This window comes from Paramormyrops kingsleyae, chromosome 12 (genome assembly GCF_048594095.1).
Source record: "Paramormyrops kingsleyae isolate MSU_618 chromosome 12, PKINGS_0.4, whole genome shotgun sequence".
Classification (NCBI taxonomy): Eukaryota; Metazoa; Chordata; class Actinopteri; order Osteoglossiformes; family Mormyridae; genus Paramormyrops; species Paramormyrops kingsleyae.
Genome location: NC_132808.1, coordinates 28318859 through 28333416, shown reverse-complemented (window position 1 = coordinate 28333416; position 14558 = coordinate 28318859). Strand labels below are relative to the sequence as shown.

General features: G+C 54.8%; 1 protein-coding gene across 14 annotated transcripts in view; it reads right to left on the bottom strand.

The window, feature by feature from the left end:
- Positions 1 to 14558, bottom strand: part of LOC111833211 (rap guanine nucleotide exchange factor 2-like) — a 58459-nt gene that overhangs the window by 22626 nt on the left and 21275 nt on the right. For 8 of the 14 annotated variants that reach the window (XM_023791264.2, XM_023791297.2, XM_023791231.2 and 5 more), the window contains exons 2-6: positions 14233 to 14303; positions 12570 to 12626; positions 8998 to 9081; positions 5427 to 5502; positions 4737 to 4922 (exon numbers count right to left, since the gene is read on the bottom strand). In XM_023791264.2, coding sequence (XP_023647032.2) covers positions 4737 to 4922; positions 5427 to 5502; positions 8998 to 9081; positions 12570 to 12626; positions 14233 to 14303 — 474 coding nt within the window. The other 6 variants (XM_023791316.2, XM_023791331.2, XM_023791281.2 and 3 more) reach the window with 5 other exon arrangements.

Sequence of the window (14558 nt, the reverse complement as noted above, 5' to 3'; positions counted from 1 at the left end):
ACACGCCGAGATCTACGCCCCCGTCTGCCCGTGAATCACTGGGGGGGTCCCCGTACTTACAGGATTCCTGTTCTGCTGGCCCAGGACTCCATGGCTGGCAGTGTCAGCTAATGGTTTCATAATGAACCAGTGTATGGTGCGCACAATTCTAACATCCTGCTTCGTCTCTCTCTCCCTCTCGCTTGCTCTCCCTCTCTCCCCGTCCTCCTCGCAGCTGTCTGGCTGCGCTCAGCACCTCCAGCAGGGAGGGAGGGGTCCCGCAGCTGTGGGGAGCCAGTGATGGCGGCCGTGGCGAGCGTCAGCCTGGTCCTGCCCCCAGGGTCTGCGCAGACGCAGTGTGTCACGTTCACGCCGCGCTGCATCCCCACATGCTCCGTAATGGAAGCACTCTGGCCAATCGGGCAGATAAAACTATTGCTGAGATTTTCTTTTTTTTTTTAAAAAAAAAAAAAAAAAAAAAAAAGAGCAAAATGGCTGTCTCTCTTTCTCTTATGCGCTCCCTCCTTCTGAATCTCTCTCTGTGTTCTCTCCTTTCTCTCAAGCGCTGTCTCCTTCTGTCTTTCTCTCTCGTGTTCCCTCCTTCTGCCTCTCTCGTGTTTTCTCCCCCCTCTCTCTCTCTCTCTCTCATGCGCTGTCTCCTTCTGTCTCTCTCTTTCTCTCTCTCTCTCGTGTTCCCTCCTTCTGCCCCTCTCTCTCTCTCTCTCTCTCTCTCTCTCGTGTTCCCTCCTTCTGTCTCTCTCTGTTTCTCTCATGCGCTCTCTCTCCCTTGTTCTCTCTCTCCTGCGCTCCCCCCCCAAATCTAACCTGGGCTCAGTGCTTTGTGGTCACCCCCCATTCAGCCCAGTACTGAGTGCAGTCCCCCCCCCCAGTTGTCCCCTCCGCACTGTAAATGGTGCCCATCCATTGGCCAGTGAGGGGAGGGGGAGGGGTGTGAATAGGGACGCCCCCCCCAGCTGATGATAGCAGGGAGCAGTCAGATAAAGCCTACCATCCTGTCACCGCACTTTGGGAGATTGTAGGCTACCCAGGCCGCCAGCGGGGGATGTGGGGGAGCGGGAATAATCCTCCGCCCCAAACCCTCCCGTTAACACGCCTGGTGTTCAGGGGGACGAAGGCTGCAGGCAGTTGGCATAGCAACCAGGGAGGATAGGCTCTTTCTGGCATTATAGTGCCCCACCGCCTGCCATTTCGGGGGGGGGGGGGGGCAGGAGTGTCACCCCAAGGCGGGCCTCCTGGAGGAGGAGTTGTGCCTTGTCCGGACTGACAGGATGCAGCTCTATGCTCGCTGATGTCATGGGGGCGCGGGGGTGCCTTAAGTTACAGCCACCACCTGCAATGTGCCTGCGCTCTGCCCACAGCCCCCGGCACCCCCCCCCATCAATCACGGGCGGCCGCTGTAGTGCGATGGCTTCATTGAGCGAATCTCTTGGCCTTTTAACCCACCACTAACCGCGGCGCGGTCAAGCATCCAGGCCGGGCAGCGGGGGTGGAGGCCAGGGAGCGGGCTGAGGGGGGGGCCAAGAGGAAGGAGGAGAGCCAGCACGGGGATGCCCCTGAGCATGCCAGCATGTCCCAGAGAGCATGCGGAAAGCCGGGCGGCGCTGCTCGAACCGGGGACAGCGGCCACTAAATTAAGTTAGCAAAGCAAAGTACTATGTCATGCTGACAAACAGCCAATCTGACAGGCTGCGTGAACACAAGTCACTGCTGATTGGGCCCTTCAGATGGACAATGAGCGTGACGAGGACGGTTAAGGGTGCAGTGCTCAGCTCACTGGGTTACAGCTCTCATCTTGTGTCCAGTAGGTCGTGGGTTTGAATCCCACATCCACGCCCTTGAGTGAAACCCTTGCCCCCAGTAGCTCCGAGGAACTGGGTGCTGGCTGAGCTTGCCCTTTGACCCCAAGCTCTCATTATTTCATACAGGCTGCTGCTTCGAGGTCAACTGTCACCATTTGCTCAAGCTCGCGATGAGGGCCGCTGTTTCCTACCAGTGACAAACTAAGCACATCCAGGCTCTGTCTGCCATGCAAAAGCCATTTATGCATAACAGTGTTTTTATTTGTTGCGGTTAAAAGACATGTGGCTTGCATGTCACCCTCCACAAGATGATCACCCTCAATGACCTGCCAAGCTGCCCATGACACCAAGCACTGCGAAGCCTCATTCATTAAGCGGACAGTCACTGATGCCCCCCCCCCCCCCCATACAGTAACTGTGCCCTCAGCTGCTCTGTGCATCCCAATGAGGTCAGGAATCCCACATCAATAACAGCCAAACTCCTGTTTGCCCAGTTATCCCGCCTTCGTCCTGCTTTCCCACGCTAATCACGGAAGTCCAGGAGGGAACCTGAGGGGCTGGTGAGCCTCCCACCCAAGCTGGCTGACGGGAAAGGGGACTTCCTCATGTGCTCTGGGGGCTGGCAGCTCGGCTCAGAAACAGACGGGGAAGATGGGGAAGGAAATGAGGAGAAAAGCAAAACAAAGCTGCTCGAAGGGGCAGGGCTATTCAAAAAGAAGCAGGGGTGGGGCCGTGCTGAGGGTCAGGAGGCGGGGCTATAACAAAGAGGTGCGGGGGTGGGGCTGCGAGAAGAGCCAAAAGGGGAGGGGCCGTGAGATGAGGCAAGGGGGCGGGGCTGGGACGAGACCCACATGAGTGTACAGTGTCCAAACGCCAGAGCTGCAGTTCAGAAAACTTAAATAAAACCAATAGCTGGGTTGGAGGATTCCCGAGAGACGGCGGACATTGAGCACGGAGCCGGAACTCCACCAGCAGGCGAAAGCAGGCAGGACAGAACAGGCCCGGCAGCAGGCCGAAGGGGCTCGCGGGCAGTGCCTGCAGACCCCATCGATACGCTTAGGAAGCTGCGCGGTGCTTCATTCCGGCTTCTGTGGAACAGGTGCAGTGCACCTCAAAACTATCACGTTACAGTACAGCCCCCACCGAACCCTGTGCGGGGGGGGGGCACAGGCGATTCACTCATTCCCACAGGCTGACACTCCTCAGAATTAAATGGAGACTTAATGATGGGGTCTTAAATCGGGGGTAACAAGCCCTGTAAACATCCAGTTATGAGTAAGATCCCTGCGATTACACGGATCTTCAATACACCATGAAACAAGGTCATGATTACAGCAAGTGCTTTAATTATTATTAATGACACCATAGGGTTCACTGTTTATCCTGTAGAAGATTTGTCGTTTTATTGCTATGGGAAATATCCATGACTCATATTGCTTAAAGTGTATGACAAAGCAAGTTAATAACCACTGTCTTTACTGATGTGATAAACACAGGAGGAGGACACAGACAAGGAATGAGAGATACAGACACACAGAGAAATAGATGGAAATGTGGAGAGAGCCACAAACACACAGAGAAAGAGAGCGAGAGAAAGAGACAGAGAGAGAGACAAACACACAGAGAAACAGAGAGAGTGAGAGAGCGAGAGAGAGAGAAAGAGAGAGACAAACACACAGCGAAACAGAGAGAGAGAGTAAGAGAGAGAGACAGACAAACATACAGAGTAACAGAGAGAGAGAGAGACAAACAACGAGTAAGAGTGAGAGGCAGAGTAACAGAGGGAGAGAGACAGACAGAGTTTTGACAAACAGAGTTTCGTAGAGGGTCAGGACAGAGTGGACGGACGGCGCACAGAGGACGGACATCACACGATTCTAATAACTAAACTGACAAGAGAATCTGTGTGAAGCGAGTCACTCAAGCTGAAGAAACACCTGAATTTTTATCGCAATTATCATGCAGTAAAAAAAGAAAAAGCATCTTTTAATGCATCTGGCTGGGACAGATTTGGAGAAAAATCCTTTGAATGTGACTAAATGAAATAAGGAAAAGACCCAGGATATCACAGAAGGGATTAACTGTCCCACACCTCCATGGCTTCGACGAGTCACTGACTGCGGAGGGACGGACCCACCCTTACACAGCGGTCGGCCGTAAATATACCGGAAGCGCTAGCCGGGCTCGCCTGTGCTCAGCTAGGCATGTGCCTGGAGCAGGCGGCAATGTGCACCCTCGCATGTGTTTAGGATCAGCTGCTATGGAGCATGAGAAAGTCTGGCATTTTCCGCTCCAGAGAAATTCCACATAATTCCACGGATTTTCCGTGTCAAATGGAGCCTCTGCTTGGATGCGTAAAGGGATGAATGTGGGGCAGCGACTGCAGGGCTGTCAGACGCCAGCGAGGGGGGGGCCTGGGGGATCACCTCCAATTGAGACGTGCACAGGCTGGCCGTTATTAACTGGAGGGGGATTCAGACACACCCGGAGATGCCTGAGCGTGTAGACACGCTTGGAACCAGCAGTCAGTCAGTTTCCCCTCCTGGAGACCAGACTCGACTGGACTGGACACATTTACCAATTAACCCCGAGGATTCTCCCTAATTACGGCCTCATGCGCTCAGAACAACAGAGAGGTGAGGTAGAGAAAAGCAGGCCTTTCCCCGGCAGAGGGCAGCCTCTCACCGTACGGTATCCGCGAGGCAGAGGGCGGCCTCTCACCGTACGGTATCCGCGAGGCAGAGGGCGGCCTCTCACCGTACGGTATCCGCGAGGCAGAGGGCGGCCTCTCACCGTACGGTATCCGCGAGGCAGAGGGCGGCCTCTCACCGTACGGTATCCGCGAGGCAGAGGGCGGCCTCTCACAGTACAGTATGCGTGAGGTAGAAGGCAGCCACTCACCATGCGATACCCACGAGGCAGAGGGCGGCCTCTCACCGTGTGATATCCGCGAGGCAGAGGGGGCTTCCCTGCGGGCTGGGCCTTCCCCATGGGATACGGCTCCACCGTGTCCGTGATCGTCTGCCGCTCTCCTTTCTGGTTAATCTTCCGGAATCTTCTGCGAGACTGTCGGTAGGACGCTTGCCGCTGGAAGTACTCTTCATTTTCATCCATGTAGTCAATCTAAATGGGGCAGAGAGGTGAGTGAGAGGGCGGGTTTCACAATGAGATGTAAACAAAGAGCACACTGCTGAGACCAATCATGGGGTCGCTCAGACGGCCTGCCCCCCAGAACGCTGGGGGACCCTGTTACAGCAGGCCTGTCCGGGGACAAACCCGAGCTCTCAGCCTCTCCTTTACACTCCCCTCGCACCACAGCATCCCTCCCCTGAACCCTCTGCTGCTATGGCAACTGCCGGAGATCCCGAAATAGTCTGTGGTGTGATCAGCATCTAGCAGGCAGAACATGCCCATTCACCGGAGCCATCTTTCCGTCGGTCACAAGGACAGGACAGAGACAGAGGCTCAAAACGTACACGCCGGCGGTATGTTCAGGGCATATACCAGTCACCTGAGGCTCCAAACAGTGAGCAGATGAGAGCACGGACTTTAACAACCCCCCCCAATGCCCCCCCAAGGCCTGCTGAGAGCACCGGGGGCAGGGTGGGGCGGGGCAGAGGGACTCACCACGATCATCTCGGAAGGCTCCAGGACGATGCACTCACACCCACGCCTGAGGCTGCCTGCGGAGCGCTTTCCGAAGCTGGGGAGAGAAGGGAGAGGAAAACGGGGAGTCAGACGGAGGAGGCGCGGCCAGTGAGGAGGTGCTGACAGTAACACCCCCCAGACGAGCTGCGACTGACCTTCGGGGTAAAAATACCCAGCGCAGAGTGACATCAAGGCCCGGGCTGTGATTAAAGCACGCATACGCGCCGAAATAGCATGGCGAGGAATCGCCACACCCGGGCAGAGCGGAGCGGCGGCTCGGAAGCGTCTGCGGCCCCCTGCCTCCGGCCCGCCCCACGCGAGACCGAGTTAGGCGCTCCGATCGAGTTAGGCGCTCCATGGGGAACTTTCTGTTGCTGTAATTACAGCGCTAAAGTAGGACAGGCTGCTGCTGATTAACATGCCATCCCCCACCCCCCCACTGTGGTTCTTCATTATCACTCTTCATTCGTGTTTGCCGTGGGGGGGGGCATCAAACCTGCGCAGAGCCTAACCCTAAGGAGTGCCTTTATGCGTACCCAATCCATACGCCCAGCGTACAAACACTGGGAATACTGCGTGTGCAGTTAGACTAAACAGTAGCTGATCAAAATATCTCCCTGAGGGGCAGTTAAATGATCAGCCCATTAATTTATATTCCACACCGAAACATTTACAGCGTTTAGAAGTAATAAAAACCAGAGCATGAGGGGACCTGTAATCCCTAGGCGGCTTGCTGGACGCATTACCGCCACGCTCACCGTCTGCCTTTCCACGTGGACATGGGTGCTGCGGTGAGGCTGGGGATGAGTGACGGCCCCCAGCCCAGGAAGGACAAAGCGGAGGAGGAACAGGATTCAGATGGACACCAGAGAGGACATCCATGACGGCCCCCAGCCCGGGTGGGAGGAATTGTAGTATACGGTACAAAAAGGACCAGGTGAGAGGAGCTGGGAGCAGATCCCTGCCCAGGACCCGTCGTCCCCCACGGAGGGCCCAGGGATCGCTCCCCGCCAGTGTCACCACCCCCAGCAGCAGAGGGGGGATGGGAGCACGGACAGGTGGCGCAGAGCCCCCTCCCCCCACCACTTTCCATGTGTTACCGGTAGATAAACGCTCCTTAACTATCCTAAGCAAGCGGGTCATTCAGCACTAGCATGGCCAATCCCGGGCGATGCTGATCAGAATCCGGGGCAGCGCACCACGAGTATCCGGGCGGCACACAGCTGCATGCTCACCTAAGTGTCCCCGGTGTGCCGGGGGGGGGCTGTCCGTACCGGCGATCCGCGTGGCTGTGTTCAGCCCTCCCGTGCCTGGATCCTCGCGCTGCGCTCTGTCTCTCTGCCCAAGGAGGAATGCAGGCAGCATTCCCGTGAACGGCCCACTTCCTGATGCATGCAGTGACCCGCCCCCCGCTTCCCCCTCCCCACGCTGCCCCTGCATTCCAGAGGCTGACCGGCGAGGCCACGGCCCAAGAAGCACAACCACCGAGAGCCGCTTACGTCCTACATGCCGTTTAGGCGTACAAGTACACGTGCAAGAGCTCGCTGGTCTCTCTTACAAAGGGTAGCTGACCTGGAAGGGCGGCGTAAACATGTTGGGGGGGGGTCGCTGTGGACATGACCTAATCCCCGCTCTCAGGAAATCTCCAAAAGCATAAGCAGCGTTTCAGGAGAGAGAGTCGACAAAATTCAGAGGGATACAGAGCATCCATGAACTCACCAGGAACGTGCTCGGTGCACCAGAGCAACCAGGACACGTTAAGTCAGCGAGAAAAACACGTGTCAAAGGGATCTGCGGCGAGAGGCTTGTCCACGTGGCTGTGGGCTTGAAGCCCAGCCAATCAAGCGCATTGTTCTGGCGCATCATTTTGCAGAGAGGCAATCACAGCCGAGCGGACCCATGGCGAACCCAGGACCCGGCATAGTGCGAATCGGCATTAGTCCCCAGCTCTGAGCTGATCACTAGGTCACCAGCACCAGTAGGGTTTTGGTTTACACCGGAACAACCCGATCAGACAAAAAGCGATCAGGTGGCAGCTTTCCTCGGCCGTCCACATGGCTTTTACGACAGCAAGCGTTTGCATTTCCCCACTCAATCACCCTGCTATTTTTACAGACGACTGTCCGCCCGCCTCCAATTACACGGCTGCCTTTGTAAATAGCACCAAGCTCTCCCCTATTCTTCATTCAATTACCAGCTGCATTATCCTTCCTGAATCTAATATGCAGCTGATTTATTGGGGGGGGGGTGGGGCGCGGTATCGGAGGTGGTCTCCCCATCCGCCGCGAACACGCCAGCTCCACTTTGAAACCCAACCCTCCCATATCTGCACGCTCCAGTTAATCCTATTGTGGCCTCTTAACAACCCCCCCCCCCCCCCCCCCCCCCCCGACTGTCACTGCTAATTTTTAACCCGTGACGCTAGGGCAGGTGGCAAATCGGCTTGGGCTGCCTCCAGACCACAGAGGGCGAATGTCATTGGACTCGAACCCGCCCCCCCGAGTAAGAATGGTGAGGATGCTTATAACAATGGTGCCCGCACTGGGTCTTCCCCTTGCTGCCGCGCCAAGTCGGCAACGTCCGGTCCGCATCCTCCCCTGTGTTTTTCCCGCCGCCGCCGCCGCGATCGCGCCCGACCCTGGTCAATACTCGGAAGCGGCCCGGCTGGGGTCACGCAGGGTCGCCCCCCTCGGCCCACCGTGCTGCACAAACCCTCCTCGTCAGTGAAGCCATTTTCAGGAAACACCATAAGGGCGGAACAAGAGCTTTAAGTACGGAAAGTCATCAGGACAAAATAAAGACGGTTTCCTGTTTTCCGTCCAGTACCATTAATATACGCACAGCTGCTGCTGGTTCACCTTCTGTGTTTACTGTGCCCGTGGCACGAGTGGGTTAAACTGTCTGGCTTGATCTTTACTGACATCTCAACATTATGAATTTCATCTCCAATAAATTGCTAGGAGAATGACTGGATGCAGCACTCGACTTAAAAATCATGAATCCACCGAAATGCATCTTTAACAGTACAGGTTAGACGCGGCTGACAGCGCAGTGGCTTGGCAACCGGCCAATCGGCTCCTACGTGTCGCCTTGACGCTGAAGGACAGAGCGTTGGATAGGTGGAGGAGTGCAGAGAGAGGCCTGCCCTTTGGAAGAGCAGCGTCTGCCTGGGATAGCATCTCCTCACCCGCCTGAGCTCCCACGGGGGTTTCGGGAAACGCCACAAACGAAACGCACGTGCGTGCGCCACCCTCGGGACAGGACACGCCCAGGGCGTCCGCTGATCTGCACGAAAGCCTGGAGGCCAACCCAACACCACCTCATTCCCAGAAGCTGCTATGCTCAGGTCTGGTAGCTGCTTTGCCTATTTCTGCTTCCAGACCACAAAAACCAAAGAAATCGATGCCGGCTACTGAGCGAATTACATTTCAGTACTTAGCGCTGGATTATTGGGCTCTGCAGCTGATTAACATGCAATAACTTACATGCAGCTTTCAGCACAAGTGTTCTCAAGGACACTATAATGAGGATCCAGAGGCCGATTACCTACCTGCTCCTCGGTAAGAACATGGATTCTTTGATGAACACAGAGCCGGACAGGAGGATATACCAGCAGGTGCCGATGTTATCAGGGCTGGAAAAAAAGGCGAAAAGGGAGGTCAAAAGACTGGTGAAACTGCAGAAAGGAGGGAAAAATAAACAGACACCGAGACCAACCGTCCCCTTCAAATGGATGGAGATGGATTAAACACTTTAACATGAGCAGTGTCATAGGGAACATATTATAAAGTACAGAGGCGAGAAGATACTATCCCCACGGGGATCCATAAAGCATCACTGTTCTGTTCTGCTCAATTCTGTTCCATTCCATTCTGTTCTGTTCTAATGTTAACAGTTACTGGGGAAAAAGAGAAATATGGTAACTATCATTGAGCTCAAATCAGCTAATCACTAATGGCAGACATCAACATGGAAGATGGACTCGGAAGCGTGCATTCTGACTCAGCTCCGACTGCTTTTACAGGGTTAATACTGTATCTGTGTATCTGTCAGGGGCATCACGTGCGAGGCTAAGCCAGCAGCAGGCCAAGGGAATGCCACTTCACCAACATGCTAACGAGCTGTGCCCACACCAGGCTCCACCTCCGCCCTGCTGCCCCAGCTACTGTTCCACTCCTCTCCTCTCCATGTGAGCCAGAGAGGCTGAAATATTAATCATACAGTGGAGGTGTGGAGGGGGGGGGGGTTTGAGTTCAGGGAAAATTGGAATGCTGACATGTTACTGATCCAGGTCAGCTGAATCCCGATACCCTTCAAAATCCTTTATCCTATCCTGAGCCGGGGGACAGAACAGGCACCGGCACACCGGGGGCAGGGCAGCACTGAAGGAACACAGACAGATTCCTGAGATTCCTGCAAGCTGGTCAGTTCACAGGAAGCACAGTGGGCTGACACTGCTTAGGGGAGTTCGCTTCCACATGGGGCTGCCCAAATGTACTACAAAGGTCATCGACCAGCGAGAGGGACCAGCGAGAGCGAGAGGGGCCAGCGAGAGCGAGAGCGAGAGGGACCAGCGAGAGCGAGAGCGAGAGGGACCAGCGAGAGCGAGAGCGAGAGGGACCAGCGAGAGCGAGAGGGACCAGCGAGAGCGAGAGCGAGAGGGACCAGCGAGAGCGAGAGCGAGAGGGACCAGCGAGAGCGAGGGGGACCAGCGAGAGGGAACAGCGAGAGCGAGGGAACAGCGAGAGCTCCAAACTGCTCTCCCTCCCTATGAAGCTCCCTGCTCCTGGGGGGGGGGGCATCACACTTAAACGCAGGCCTTAAATGCACAGGGTACCCATCAGCATTTCCTCCGTGTCATGGAGAGTAACCAGCCAGCCTCCTGCCCGGCCCTAACGGCCTCTTCCCAACTCCATTACCTCTCATTTTGTAGACCAGGTGCACGGGGACACACCGGCGCAGAAGCACAGAAACCGGCCCGGATAGAAAGCTGGAGCATAACTGGATGGCACCTGACCACATAAATAATGCAGGAACCAATTAAAGGCTAAAAAGGGAGGAATCGGCAGAGGGCCCTCAGTGACGCCGGTAATGGGTGGATCGCTCCCACGTCTCCCCATAAGACGTCCATCATCAGACTGGAGGCGACGAGTTGCACTGGGACGCCACAGTACATGGAAACGCCGTCTCAGAGCTTCAGCTCTGAACCCCCAGTGCTGCAGGGGAATGAAGGCAGCCGTGCAGAAAGAGAGAAAGAGAGAAACACACCCGACTCCCAAAGGCCTCTCCACACTGTCTCAGTGCTAAAAGGCCCTATATGCCAATATCGGGTCCAGAGCTGAGCAAGCAGTTTTGGGATAGATGGGATTGCAGGGCAGCTCTCGCCACGGGGCCTCCCTGTGAACAACAACCCTAACCCCCCCCCCCCAAAAAGCAAAGGATTAGAGGTACCTTCCACCTCCAACCCTCCAACATAAAGACATGACGCTGCTTCCTTTTTCCATTTGCAGAAGTACATAGGAATCCTTTTGTTTTCACACATCTTGCTCTGCTACGAGAGAGATGGGCGAGAGTGAATCTCGGGGTCAGAGTTCAGCGTCAGCCATTTCCCCAGCGCTACATCCTCGGGGTTACGGGCCTTGCGAGATGAGATTTGAGTCCTTCCTTGCAGAAGCCACCATGTTCATAACGCTGCTTCCGGCGCACACTAACACGACCAGCAATAACAGCTCCCCCCTCCCCAGACTCAGACCAGCACAGGGTGCTGCCATTTTGCCCCAGGGCTGCCGGGGGAGGGGGGGTGGGGGTGAGATCTGCAGGAATGAGGAATGGCCCCCCTCCGCATTCCTTTTGTTGCGCCGGCTAAAGCAGATCAACAGATTCTCGCCAGGAACCAAACGGTCACGCATTCGCACATTACAGGAAGGACAAAGAGCAGGCGGGCGGCCCATTATCAACACGACTGGGCTTAATTGCTCTGAACATAAAGAGCAGCTAAACGACCTGTGCCATCGTTAGGCCGCGCTAAACGAAGCACCGCGGGGACAGAGACCAGCGTGCCTTTGTTTACAGATCCAGTAACTGTCAAAACTCCCGACATAAAAGCAAATTGCACAAGGGGCACGCCCATAAACATGCACGCCTGATTACATGTCAGCCCTTTCACCCTGCAGGTACTCAGCAGCTGAAGCTCATATATCATTTATGGCCAGCTGTGACAAATCAGAGGATATGCGATGGTGAGACCAGCTGTCAATCATAAGGCGGGCCATAATAAAAGCCCTTCTCATTGGTCCGTCCTTTCGGCAGAGGTCACAGACCCTTTCCGCTGCCTAGATATAGTAAAATAAAATCATCTCCAGCTTCTTTGACAGGGAAAAAGATGGATAGATCTGCCTGCTGATTAAACTTCAATGGCAGTGTGAAATTGAAAGAAGCATCGCTCCCCCCGATTAAGACGGGCCCCAAGGGGGCCGGGGGCCCCTGTGCTGGCAATGGGGTGTCTCGGGCAGAACAAAGACAGGACTGGAGGGGGTCAGTTGGTCCTGGAAGGGTGGGGTGGGGTAGAGGTTTGTTATAACAAGGACACATCGAAAGAGGCACTTCTGCTGTGACACAAACTAATATTTCCAGATCTTTTTCCACAAGCACACAATGATATTTCACAGCGGGAAAAGCAGCGACGAGGGCTGGACAGAGAAGAAACACAGAGAGCTAAAGTGCACCATCCTTACAACAATCATGCCTGGATCAGCTGTGAATCAAACATACTGCGATTGAATATTCAGTCTCTCTCTCTCTGACAGGGATTTAAGAGCAGGCAGGCAAGCCCGGTGCACATCTCCACTTCAAAGACCTGCAGTACGAATCATCCTCACACGGGTTAATCTGCTATGCAAATACCTGCCAACAGCACTGATTTCATCATTGATGTGGGATGTTTCAGGTCATGCTGGCTTCACCGAGGCAGCGCATGGTAACTGTGAGGATGACAGCTATCTAATGCACGCAGGTGTAGGTTTCTGCAAAGCAGGCGACTGGCCAGCGCTGGATTGCAGATACAGCAGCACACCAGTCACTGGTGACAGGAGAACGGAGGAAGACGACCAGTCAAATACTTACTAGTAGAGGAGCTCGTTGGCTTCGTGTCTTTCGTAGCGCACCGTCTGACACATAAGCCTATGGAGGAACAACAGGCTGCGTTAGTGAAGATCCAGCACGTGACGCAGGCAGCAAACGAGAACAGCTTAGATCATTTAAACGGATACAGGAGCTACAGGGGATAAGGAGGAGGTCACTGCTCCAAGACACACAGCTTATCCTTCTGTCATTTTCTTATGAAATCCACCAAAATCTATTAACTGGAAATCAGTTTCAATTGTCGTTGCGCATGTTCCTGCTGTACAGAGATCACTGAAATGGTAAACAGAGGGAAAAATGCATACCATGCACGCAGAGAGCAAGCATCAGAGCAGACGGACAGCTGTGGCTTACAGACTGAGCGTGTCTGAAGCTGCCACTGTCCCCCAGACGAGATTCTTACATAATCGAGTGGAAAGTAAAGCCTCCGAAAGGTCAAGCGTGGGAATGTTCCGGACCCGCAGGTCATGTGATCCCATGCCTTCCTAGACTGAGATCCATATGCATCCGCGTGCAGCGCACTGGGAACGACTACAGAACAAACAGCAGAGCCCGGCCAGCTGTGCAACTACCTCAGGGACGCAGCAGTGACACTGTGGGGCGTTCCCACATATAATTACAGTAACTTTCTCAACGTTATCCCAACTGATCTCAGTTCAGCTCCGCCTGCTTCAAGGGGAACCGCTCCCTCCATAGCCCCACGCATGCCATCGCTAGCTCAAGAGCTCTTTAGTGCCCCCTGGAGGTCAGTATCAGGAGCACCACCTGACCAAGCTCCTTGGTCCGCTCGGGCGCGCACGCCGCCGATCTGGGCGCTTCCTGTGGTGAGCTCCTGCCTACGCCAGGGCTCTGTGAATTCCTGTGCCCTCGTGGGAGAGCCCCGGGGCAGGCGCTCTGCCAACTGGTCTCCTCTCCATGGCCCCGGGTTCCTCTGCAGGCACCCTCAGCGGGTCAGGCGGGGCCAGCACCACAGTATTTGGTCATTTCAGAACGCGTCTGTGCACACTGCCCAGAGAAATCTCCGGCGCTCGGAGCAGAGTGGCCTAATTCCACGTTTTACGGGACTTTATGGTGCCAGAGGCCATTATCCTGAAGTGGGTGAAAACAGCACGGCTGGGAAGAGCGGTGAACCAATCATAGCTCCCGCCCACATCTCATGCCAGATCATCCCACCAAGGGTTCCCTCGTCCTCGCCGTCTGCTAGTTATGGTTCTGTACTTGGAACCATCCAGGCTGGGCTGACACCACTTTGCGCGATTGTTCAAACGCCACCACACCAGTCCTCAGGTATGTATGGCTCCATTTATGTCAAGAACATAAGAGTTCCAGCCAGTGGAACTACAAAGTCATCGCTCCAGAACAGGAACTGCTTCACCTTTCCAGTCTTACAGTCCATAATTAGGCTAAATATCAGTCTGACATTTTGAAGAATAAAAACAAGTGTCCAACTCTTGGCTCCTGATTTTGACGGAAAGACCGATCTATGCCAGTTGTTCTTTGCTTTTACTTGGCATGATGGCAGAAAATCCTTATTACTCAACAAAACCCATGAAGTCAGTGAGCAAAGTGGAAGCAGGCCTTGGACACGGAAAGCTGACAGCGATGAATGGAGATAGCCGAAGCAGCCGGCACACTTGGCTCTTACCTCAACTGGTGCTCCCGGAGGTTGGACAGAGCTTCCATTCCATGGAGATACGAGTACACAACTTCCAAGTCCTGAAAAATAGCAAAGACATTGCTTAGAAGACGTCTCACCACCAAAATTATATTTTATAAACCAGTGATTCCCAACCCGGTCCTCGGGAACCCCCAGACAGTCCACATTTTTGCTCCCTCCCAGACGGTCCACATTTTTGCTCCCTCCCAGACGGTCCACATTTTTGCTCCCTCCCAGACGGTCCACATTTTTGCTCCCTCCCAGACAGTCCACATTTTTGCTCCCTCCCAGACGGTCCACATTTTTGCTCCCTT